Raw genomic sequence first — 11,523 nt, 5'->3', positions numbered from 1 at the left:
TAAACAAAAACCGGAGTTTTAGATTTTAGCCATTGTAGAACTTCTTCATTGATATACATTACTGGTTTGGACATCGCCTGTTAGCCGCTAACGCGAGTGAGGCTCCTGCAGGGGCCGTTACTACATGGTGAGTCTGTCCACGAAACCAGGCTGTTCCAATGCGGTATGAGCAGGAATCACAAAAATGATCGCAGCGCCTTTATTTCTTACCCAATTTCGATAAATATATTTTAAATTAAAGCTGCTGATGTTTGTAAGTATTCTCCCCTGATATAAATTTATAAACAGTTTGGTTTCTATCAAGATGCAAGAGAGGACTAAGCAAATCCCTCCATCCTATTTGATGATTATATTCAAACAAATGAGGCAATTAGTTCAGTTGTCATTTATTAAAGGTTTAAAAATTACAGCAGCTGCAGAGCGCCACAGCTATGGGGATTTAAGCTGATAAACAGGTGAAACAACTTTAAACCACTTATATTCTGCTTTTCCTCGCTTTCTGTGTCAGCACGCAGACCCGTTGATATGACAACTGACACGAAATCTTCGTTAGCCCGCAGAGCCGAGAGTAATATATTGACCAGAATGTCCTGCACCAGTGGCGTTTCTAGCCCGAATCTTTCTAAAACGTCCTCTTCCCAATTCCATGTCCTTAGAAGCAAAAATGCTTTCAAAATACAGATGTGAGTGAAAAGACGCACATTATAAGCTGAACAATGTCAGTGAGGATGGATACAGTGTACATAGATTGACAAAAAAACGTGTCTGTCGTGGCGCAGTGTGCTGCTGTATGATAGACAGAATGGATCAGGAGAGGAACTGGAGACCCGTTAGAGCCTTAAGAACCAGACATCAACGTCTCTTCATCCTCAGTCATCTCCTGAGGCTGATATTGTACAGAACATTTTGCTATGACTGATTAAGTTTCTTATTGTGATTTTAGTTGACTATTGCAGTTTGATAATTTGATGTTGAGTTTGGATGATATTTAATAAATAATAGCATTAGCCAAAATAAGTGGCCATTTAAAGAACAAATCATACTAATAGATTAACAGTAAATACTTAAATATTTCCTATATTACATTACTTTCTGTGTGTTTTACTCAGAAATGTTCATATAGTTTATGAATAATTGTTCAGGGGTCATTTAATGTATTATTTCACTAATATTTTATTAATGTGGTTTACCAGTTTGGATAATCTGACTTCCTATCAATGAAGAAAAAACATGCAAAGCAAAAATGCACCAGACCTGCAGCCCAGGGGCGGTTCTAGACGGGGGCCTAAAGGAGTTCTGAAGAAATTATACTAAATGTCTTTTTTAAATATTCAGTGGTGGATATTTTTTAAACCTTCACTTTATTTTAACCATGAATTAAAAATTATAGTGCTGCACTTTTAGCTGCTGTATGGAGATAGGATCACACTTTCCATTTGCTGGATCAGGATCTGCAACCTGAATCTCTGGAGAAACGAGTGGCTCTTTGGTTCACAATATTAAATGATGAAATACTGCTCTGGTTTTGTTTAATTCCTTTTTAAGTGTCTCCATAAAAAACACTGACTACATTGGCCCCTCTAGTAAATTTGGTGTAGAACCAGCCTCTAAAGAAAACAGTAAACACTATTGTAGATTTTTTAACCAGCTATATGGGAGCAGACTTGTATCATCAGCACCTTTATTCAGATGATAATTTGCAATGCAAAATATGCTTAGTGATTTTCTTTCAATGGGTAATTTTAAGTGGCAATGCAGTACTTAGAATTATTTTTAGATTTATGATTGGAAATTGTGTACAGCATTGGCTTTATTTATTTGTAGAATATTTTGTAGTGCAGTACAAAATTGTGTATATGTGCAAAATATTTGGATCAATAATGGGTTGGTTTGATCCTGGTCCTTAGCCTTGTTAATTTCTCTTGTTGCTCTTTTTTGAAGTTTGATTAGTGACTGTTGTGTTGTTTTGTACACGTACATAATTTCCCAAACCTCTGGAACCACTTAAATAAGATGAAACTAAAGAACAGTGCAGGATGTTGGGGTCAGGCTGTTTGTCTGTGAATAGAAAGTTGTTTTGTATTGAAACTATGATAGACTCACTTCATGAACTGTGAACTGAAATAGTAAAACCCTGACTCATAATATCCACTTTTCCATACATGGACAAACATTCTTGTTTAAAGAAAAAAGGCCAACAGTCGCATATAAAAATAAGGGTAAGTATTTCTAAGTATGATTTTCAAACAAAGTTCAGGATAATGACTAGTGAGAACTAGTATTTAACCTGAACTTCTACCTTGATAATAAACTGGTCTTCAGTTTATTAATCCTATGAATTCAGTAAAATGTTCTACAAATGACTGAAAATGCATAGTTTTGATTAGATTTTATTTTAATTTCCGGGGGAGCATACCACACTAGCACTGTGTCACTCCACAGCTGATTGTCTCATTAATGTTAGCAGGTATGATGTGGTCTTGAGATTCTGTTTCAAACTGAGTTTATACACCTCTAGAAAAAATTATCAGTTTCTCTGATTTTACTCTTTATAAGTATATATTTGAGTAAAAAGAACATTGTTCTTTTATTCTATGAATTACTGACAACATGTCTCTTAATTTTGTTTGTGAATGTATGTAAATAAGCAGTTAGATTTAGAAAACCACACCAACAAATATCTTCTCATGGGTCTTAGCATGCTGGGGGCTAAGCACCCCTAAAGGTCAGATCCTAGAATCGCCCCCGTCCTGAAAAGTTGCTAACTTACTGCTTTTGAAACGGTCTCTAGTCAGGTTGTATTCAGACAGGTTTTCTACCGTTTTAGAGTTTGCTTCAACCGTTCAGAGACCTAGGTTATTAGGCGGATCAGAGTTTGGTTTTTAAGTCCGTTTTGGAATTCAAATTTGCATTCAGACCTCCCCAAAAACTCGGAATTCCTAGACAAACGGATTTGAGTCTGATTCAGGACTCTAATCCTGGGTTGGTCTGAATACACCCCAAGTTTTCCAGGTTTTTATATTCAGGAAGGTATATAGAAAGTCAGTTTGTTTTAAACATTGGTTTAAAAATGTTTCTCTACATTCATTTCCTGTGATGAGGTGGAACTCCGTTGACCTCACCCAGCCGGAGAAGATCGGTGTAATTCGTGCACGTGAAATTGCGGACAAGCAAACTAAATGTATATAAAGCGGGCTGAAGACCCAACACAAGAAAGTTGAAACTATTCAACTTGCTTTGCTATCTGCTGTTGTGGAAAAAGTATCATTTGCTGTTCGTAGCTCCCCGTGTGTAACACGCTGCTATGAACTAGATAACCCTCCACGGGAGAGGCTCTTATTATGTAATATTAACGCCTTAATATGTTCAGGTTAATCCCGTGCGCTAACGCGTTAACAGCCCTAATACCATGTGCGTGAGAAAATTAAAAAAAAAACACAAAAAAAAACAGTTGAGGCAGCCTACTCTCCAACAACTTCCACAAAAAGACTAGAATACAGCCATCAGTATATTCTGGGTGAAATATATTATCAAAACTGAACTAAAAAGCACTTGTGTTGAACATAAAGCTAGCTGAGAAATAACCGAAGTTAGCTTTACCAAACAACCTGATAGACGCGAGAGTAGCTCAATATAACCACATAAAATATATTTTGGTACACAAAACACAACATTGCCATACAATGTTTTGTTAAAAGGTACTTACCCGGTGAAAATCATTGTTGGCCCGCTCTCTAGCCTGAGAGCGTTCGCCTCCTGCCGGTAAATATCCCACAATGCGACTGTTCATTAAAAGTTTACAGTACAGTTCTAAATTTCTGCACGTGATCCAGCGGTCCAATCACGTCCCATATACTTTCCATACGTATTTCAGATCACAGTAAAAAGCTGCATTTTCAAAACCCAGCCACCTTACTGTATTTTCATACTGTAGATTTTACAGCCATTTGCTACAATGTAGTCATGGATTCTACTTTTGAACATCACTTGACGATGTCATATCAACACAGTGGCTCCCAAACTTTTTCTCCTGGGCCCCCCCAGTGGTTTCCAAACTATTTTTGCCCCCCTACCCCCCAATGCCTTACAAATAGCTGTCTGGTTGAACAATGTATGCGAGTGAAGGGGGTCGGGGGTGGGTGGATTCTTAGGTGCATTCACACTGCAGCCTGAAGTGACCCAATTCCAATTTTTTTGACGTAATGCAACCTGTATCCGATCTTTTCATGGCAGTGTAAACAGCACAGGTCGGATTCTTTTTCGAATGTGACCCATATCCAATACTTATCCGATTCAAATGCGACCATAACGTTCAGGTCGCCTTCATCCGAACTGAACGTCACTGTTTCTCAACAAATCTCACTATTCTGCGTCCTGATACGCGCAAGCAGGAAGAAAAACAACAACCATGACGGACTATAATGAGGATTAAGTTGTTAATATGGAGTTCCGGCCGGACAACAACTTCAAATATGTAAGCTAAGCTCCACCGTTAGCCTCCATGTTTACTTCCGTAAACACTGAGCACTTCTTTCTTCTTTTTATGGCAGAACATTGAGAACGCTGACGCAATTGCGCCCTCTACTGCGCATGCAGGTCACTTTCAGGTCGCTTGCCTGTTCACACTGCAGAACACATACAGGTCGCATTTACTTACTGGCAGTGTGGACGGTCCCGTCAAAAAAATCTGAATTGTGAAAAAATCGGACTTGGGTCACTTCAGGCTGCAGTGTGAACGCACCCTTAGAGACTCCCTGTTATACTCAGCCCCGGCTCCAGACGAACAAGGGGTGGGGGAATCATAGCTGAACGTAGACAACATCACCAGTAGCCTACAAGCTACTTGTTAACAAGCTTAAGGTGATGTATTGATATTAGCTAGCTAGTCATCTTTTAGCTAACATTACCTGCATCCAACAGCTTTACTCAACTCAGTCGGTTAGTTTGGGGGAAAAACTGTGAAGAGTTCTTTGCGTTTTGCTGGTTTGCTGCCATGATTCTAACACACCTGCGCTGCTCTGCACAGCAGCAGCAGGTCTCCTTCACTGCCGCACAGGTGTAAACCCAGCGCGAGCTTCGTAGCGCTCATGTGCGTTTAAAGGCAGCTCGGAAAAACAGGCTACAACATGTTAACAACGGATTAAACAGTTTTAACTGCTGATAAAAGTGACAGAGGACAGAGATATGGGAAGTGCGGAAGCCCCTACTGTATCAAATTGACAGAGAAATAACAGAGAGTTGGCGATTCTAAGGTAAAAACCCAGCGCATACACCGTTCATGTTCTGTTTTGTTTTTTGTTGGGTTTTTTTTTTTTCATCCAGACGGCTTCCCGCGCCCCCCCTGCAGTGGCACGGCGTCCCCCTAGGGGGCACGCCCCACAGTTTGGGGACCTCTATATTAAGACATGGATATATTTGATTCAGACCATTCTGTCATAGCTCTGGCTGTGTCTAAGCACCAGTGGTGTGAACAGATGTTTTGGAACAACTAGAAAAAAATGGCACCTTGTACGACAAATGGACCTGCTGGCCGATTTTTAAATTCAACCTCCTGCACTAATTTCTAAATCCCTCTACAAATGTGAGCAAAACGTTGTTGATACTCCACTAATGTTGAATAAATAACATTTTGCAAGTGAGGTGTTTCTATTTAAAAAAATACAGTTAAAATCATGTAAATAGGTTTGGTCACAGCATAAGTTGTTAAACAACATACGCCTCAAGCCAGTGCAAAAATTTTTTTATGTAAAAAGTGTTTGGTTTTTTTTAAATAGTGTTTACATTGAGCAAATTTATTTTTTGGATTTGCTCAAATGTCAGGTCAGTGGAAACCCATCGATTGCCAATTTATATAAACTTACACAAGAAAAATTAGTCTTTGGTGTTATCTTTCATCAACAATAAAAGCAGGTTGTCAAAATAAAACAGAGTAAGGATTTTTGCAAGAAAATTCTCAAGCATGTTTGTCTTCCATTGCTTACTTTGTTGTAGAACAAATTTAATTTATTTGTTTTCTCTATTTACACAGATAAATGTGCATAATTCCATTGTTTCCTTCATGTTTCTCTGCTGAGTACAAACATTTCAAGTGTCCACAAAAGACAGGCAGTACAGTGATGTATAATTTGTTTGTACTGATGGCCCAAGTACATATTTCCCATAGTGTGCATAATTTTTCATTTACAATAAAGCAAATTCATTTTTACATTTCATTACTTTGCACATGGACTCACCTGATACCACCCTCCCATTGGTGGCAATAGCAGAGATGGACAGCGCAGTCGCAGACGTCACCGTCACGGACATCAGGATAATTACACAAGTCAGCACTGTCATCAGAGGAATATATATATATATTTATTAGTCATAATTATAGCTCATTTTTGTATTTTATATTCTTTTTGAACATATTGAGAAAATACGAAGCGAATCCATTGCTGTTTTGTGATTTTTCTCTTTTCTTCCTTTCCTTCCCAAGATGTGTACATCAAATAAAGAATCCAAATCATTACAACCATAACACATTAACGGTTAAAAAAAACAAAAACATTTTACCACATTGTGTTTGGGTTTTCTGCCCTACATTTGTTTTAATTCTTACATTTTTAAACACAACAGTCAAAGATTTTGTAAAAACTTGCAAATTTATGATAACATGGAGAGTTCCAGTAATATCAATGGCAAAATAATAAAAGAAACAAGCAATAAAAATCAAGATATTCTCAAGATAAGAAGGAAGAAATTCAGTGCAGTGAGTGGTAGAACATCAAATAAACTGAGTTCCAAAAACCCGGAAGCGATGACTCACCAATGCCTGCCTGAGACGTGATCCATGACAGACGCAGGAACAAGATAACCCCCCAAATATTCAGCATGCAGCGGACCTGTTACCAAAGACCAATGAAAACAGCTGGGTGATATTTCCATAGTGACCAGGTGATTGTGCTGATAATTTAGCTGCCAATTCAGAAATGTGATTTTTTTATTTTTTTTTAATGAATGTTGCATGTTTAAAATTTCTGATACCTGCATTAATTTCAGTATGAAAGAAACAAAATCTCACCATGACGCCGACTATCCAGCCAAATCTAACGGGAGCTTTTTCCTGAGGATCTTCGGACCCTTCATTTCCCATATCTGGTGCCGGCAGGCTGCCGGAGTCAGAGGTGGACGTTCCGTCCATTCCGATCTCCACAACCTTTAATGCAACGGAAAGAACCAATGAAACTAAACTGTCTGACAGGCTTAAACTATTAAATAATTTGTTTACAGGGGCGATATTAGGTGTTTTCCAGGTACTTTAAATTATTTTATAGCACAAAATGCTACCTTCAGTTGTTGTGGTAGCTCCAATAAATAGCTTACCAGATGCTAGTTCCATCAAGTGTTTGCTAATTGCCTCTGGCTACTCTGAAGGAGCTCAGTGGGGGAGTCACATAGAGGGCTGCTTTGTGAGGTGGAAGCTTGGAAACTTGAGCTCCAAGGAGGAGCTGTGCCTTGAAGGCGGAGCTAGGTCCACTCAGACATTTTGGACAGCTGAATGGTTGCCATGGGAGATTGAAGGATTTCTTAAACATGCATGATAGACTCAAGGCAACACTCCAAGTATGATTTTGATTATAACATGATGTAAAGCTCAAAAAGAGTATATTTTACATAATACTGCTGCAGTCTGAATATTAATACATTTTTAAGACACGTTTATCACATTTCATTTCAAGGGGCTAAAATTCAGCAGTTACACTCCTTATGGCAGAGGTCCCCAAACTGTGGGGCACGCCCCCATAGGGAGGGCACCTTACCATTGCAGGGCGGGGGCGTGGGATGGTTGACTGGAAAAAAAAAAAAAAGATAAACGCCGTGTATGCTGAGGGGGTGGATGGAAGAGTATAACAGGGAGTCTCTAAGAGTCTCTCTACCGCCCCCCCTCCTCCCCCCAAGACACATTGTATAACAGGGGGCGTAAAACGTTAAGATCGTAACTCTCCCTATTGTAATTTAAAGGGGAGGTCCAGAAAGTGTTTGGAAACCACTGGGGGGGCCCAGGAGAAAAAGTTTGGGAACCACTGCCTAATGTTTTCCCATATGCTGCCATTGATGTTGTAAAGAAAAACGCATTAATAAAATGGAAAAATTTGCCAAAAGGCACAAACTAAAGGACAAACGTACCTCAAATGTCTTGCGCAGGGTTTCAAGTGTCGGCCTGGTCCTTATCATCTGGCGTGGCAAAGAATTGGCGTAATGATCCAGCTGGGGCACCAGGTCCATGGTGCTGTAGACGGAGGACCTGCGCAGCTCTGCCCTGGAGCCACGACGCTCTGATGTGCTGCATGACAAGATGCAGAAGCATGTCTGAAAACTATGGCTTTTGTTTGATACCTTCCAGCTCCATTTTGCTGCTTGTCATAAGCACAGGGTGAGTAAAGAGCAAAGGATACGTGACTGATAGGAGCAGCGCAGGGCAAGGCCAAATATGCATTCATGGTGTAATGCTCTGCGCTTGTTACAGTCTGTTAAACATCCACAACTTTCTCTTTTTTTTATTGATTTCCATAACTTTATGTAAACATCAACAGAAGTAAACAAAATCAGCCCACCCCAAATCAGTAGTCTTTTTTGTGGACTACAGTGTCCACAAAAAAGAAAAACATACATATAGCCTATATACACAAAATACAGACAGACATTCCCAGACATGGTTCCAAGTAGTCAAACTGTCAGACAGCCAAGTGAGTAATACATTGAAAGTAAACAAAAAAAAAAATAGAGGAAAAAAGAAAAAAGGGTGGAGAGGACAGTCCTCATCTCCAGTTGAAATCAAAGTCTCTGTAAGAAAGATTGCAATGGGCTCCAGATCCTCCAGAATTTGTCTGACTTTTGATGAAGATCATGAGTCAGTTGTTCAACTGAGATACTAGCAGAGATTTGTGATGTCCACATATCAACTGTAGGGGCCTGTGGTGCCGACCAGCTCAGTAGTATACATTTCTTGGCCAGAAATAAGAGGGTTTATAAGCAAATGTTTAGTATCTGCATTAAGTAGAATGTCTGGAGCATGATTAAAAAGACAGAAGGAGGGAGTTAGTGAGAACTGTTTACCAATGATCTCTTGTATTATCAGATGAACTGCTTTCCAGAAAATTTTAATACAGTTGCAAGACCAAAATAAATGGATGAATGTGCTCCTATGTATTTTGCATTTATGACAAAGATCTGAAGCATCAGGAAACATCCTCCGAAGGTGAACAGGTGTATAATAAGTTCGGTAGAAGAATTTAAAGTTCTGCTCATGTATAGAAACTGAGGTGCAGTAGGGGAAGACCCCTTTAGAGATTCCCTCCCAATCTGCTAGATTGAACGTCAACACAAGGTCATACTCCCACACTAGCTTCATAGCATCATAACCTGAGGAGTCAGAGCCAGATAATAAACTATATATCTTAGAGATAAGTCCTTTAGGAGATTTGGTCCTAACAATTACATGTGTAAATTTCCTGTCTTAAAGAGAGAGCTCACAAAATGACGGATCCATAGGTATTTATAGAAATCTCTGTTAGAAATATTGAAATTGGCTTTAATTTGTTCAAAGGGTTTAACAGAGTCAAAATCCAGTATCTCCATAATATTTAACAGTCCCTTAGATGACCATTCAGACAAACCAATGCTTCTAATCTCTGCTGGTAAATCTGGGTTCAAAATTAACGATGACCAAGAAGAGAAGGTGGGGGAGATATTTAAATATTTATTCACATCTTGCCAGGCCAGCAAAGTATTATAAACAATGAAGTTACTTCTGAGATCAACTATTTGGCCTATGCCACTTATAAAGAAAAGAGAATTAAGTTTGCTGGGGAGACAAGATCGGGATTCCAGATCTAACCATAAAGAGTTCCCTCTATTCATAAACCAATTTGATATGATTTTAAGTTGTGCTGGTTGAGATAAATGAGAATTTAGTGATTTGAAGTGTGCAGAGGATAAATAGCAGAGGATAAATTTCTTATGTATAAGAATGACTGTATCCTTCTTATTTTGTGAATGGGAGGAAAAATACACATTACCTACCCAGTCCCTTTTAAGTTTCAAATGTTCTGTAACAGATAACCTAGTTTCTTGTAAAAGTGCTATATGAATTTTTTTTTTTTTTTTTTTTTTTTTTTTCCAGGTAAGTCAAAACCTTCTTCCTCTCGATCAGATGACCTAGTCCCTGTACATCCCAGGTAACAATCTTAAAAGAACCAGACATACAAACTTTGAGGGCAGAAAACAGCTCTTAAACTGTTTTCGGGTGTCATATTTGAATAGGTTAGACCAGGGGTCGGCAACCCAAAATGTTGAAAAAGCCATATTAGACTAAAAAAGCAAAAAAACAAATCTGTCTGGAGCCACAAAAAATTAAGTCTTATAATGCTTATTATGGAGGCAAAACAGGCTTTAAGTGTTTATATTAGCTATTTTATCATCTAATCAAAGCAACTACATAATTAGCATTTGCAGGGGTACGGTCGGGTCCTGCGTACCCCTAAAAGACTTAGCGGGGGTCCCCACCTGCAAGAGAGGGGAGCGGCTGTCTGCTGTAAAAAATCAATGGGTTCACTGTGCAGCCGTGAGTGTAGCCACTAATTAGTTTTTCGAGAACAATCTAAAACACGACTTAATCAGTTAATAAATAGCTTTTTTCCCCATTTCATATTGTTTCTGAACTGTTCGTGCTTTGCCAGAGCAGGGTGCAATACGTCGATCGCGGAAGGTTTTGAGTCGATCTCAGCATTAGGTGACAAACTGAACGCCGCCAGGAAGCTGAGACCAGCATGTCCTCCTCAGACCTTCGTGCTGGTCTCAAAACGTTCATAACTTTATTAAAGAACAACAACAACAAAACTTGTTCAAATTAATGACCGAACAAAAATAATAATCTCAGTAATTATTGTTTCAACAAGGTGTTGCGCAAATCTGTGCGTTTCGGTTCCATTATCAAAATAACGAGCAGAGCAGGAGTTTAAAATTAACTAATCAACCACCGCTGTGTTCAGGGAGCGCTTATTAATAATTCCAAAATAAATATAAAGCCTGTAAACCTAATATCGTAACAGACTGAATGTTATGTTTTTAACTAATCTCTGCTCGGCTTGCGGGGTGCAGGCAGTTGCCACGGCAACGGATGTGCTTAAATGACAGAGAGAGAGAGAGAGAAAATAAAAAGGTACGAGTGGTTTTGAGTTGATCACCTGTTCGGGTTGTTTTACCTTTGCTGTGGCACATCACAGCCGGTGTAGTTTCTGAACGTTCAATAAACGACAAACTTGGACTAATTACCTCGTTCTTTGTGAGTATACGTCATTTACAACAAACATCAAACACGGTAAATATGTTTTAAGTATTTAACAAACAAATGGCTTCTACCGTGATAATTATGTGAAATTAAATTAATTGTCTAAAATAAAAAAAAATAGTTTGGTGCTGTCGGGCTCAGAGTCTGAGAGGCTTTTCCTTTATCAAACTTTTTCTTTTTTGCCTCTTATT

The 11,523-nt window shown here is 38.9% G+C and overlaps 1 protein-coding gene across 1 annotated transcript in view; it reads right to left on the bottom strand.

The window, feature by feature from the left end:
- slc12a10.1 (solute carrier family 12 member 10, tandem duplicate 1) overlaps positions 1 to 11,523 on the bottom strand; it is a 39,736-nt gene that overhangs the window by 23,601 nt on the left and 4,612 nt on the right. The window contains exons 2-5 of the mRNA XM_015019782.1: positions 8,170 to 8,326; positions 7,064 to 7,198; positions 6,809 to 6,884; positions 6,234 to 6,329 (exon numbers count right to left, since the gene is read on the bottom strand). Coding sequence (XP_014875268.1) covers positions 6,234 to 6,329; positions 6,809 to 6,884; positions 7,064 to 7,198; positions 8,170 to 8,326 — 464 coding nt within the window. The remainder of the gene's footprint in view (positions 1 to 6,233; positions 6,330 to 6,808; positions 6,885 to 7,063; positions 7,199 to 8,169; positions 8,327 to 11,523) is intronic.

The sequence above is a fragment of the Poecilia latipinna genome, unplaced genomic scaffold (assembly GCF_001443285.1).
Source record: "Poecilia latipinna isolate Pla-1442-1.1 unplaced genomic scaffold, P_latipinna-1.0 Scaffold2483, whole genome shotgun sequence".
NCBI lineage: Eukaryota > Metazoa > Chordata > Actinopteri > Cyprinodontiformes > Poeciliidae > Poecilia > Poecilia latipinna.
This window is presented reverse-complemented; position numbering and strand designations above follow the sequence as displayed.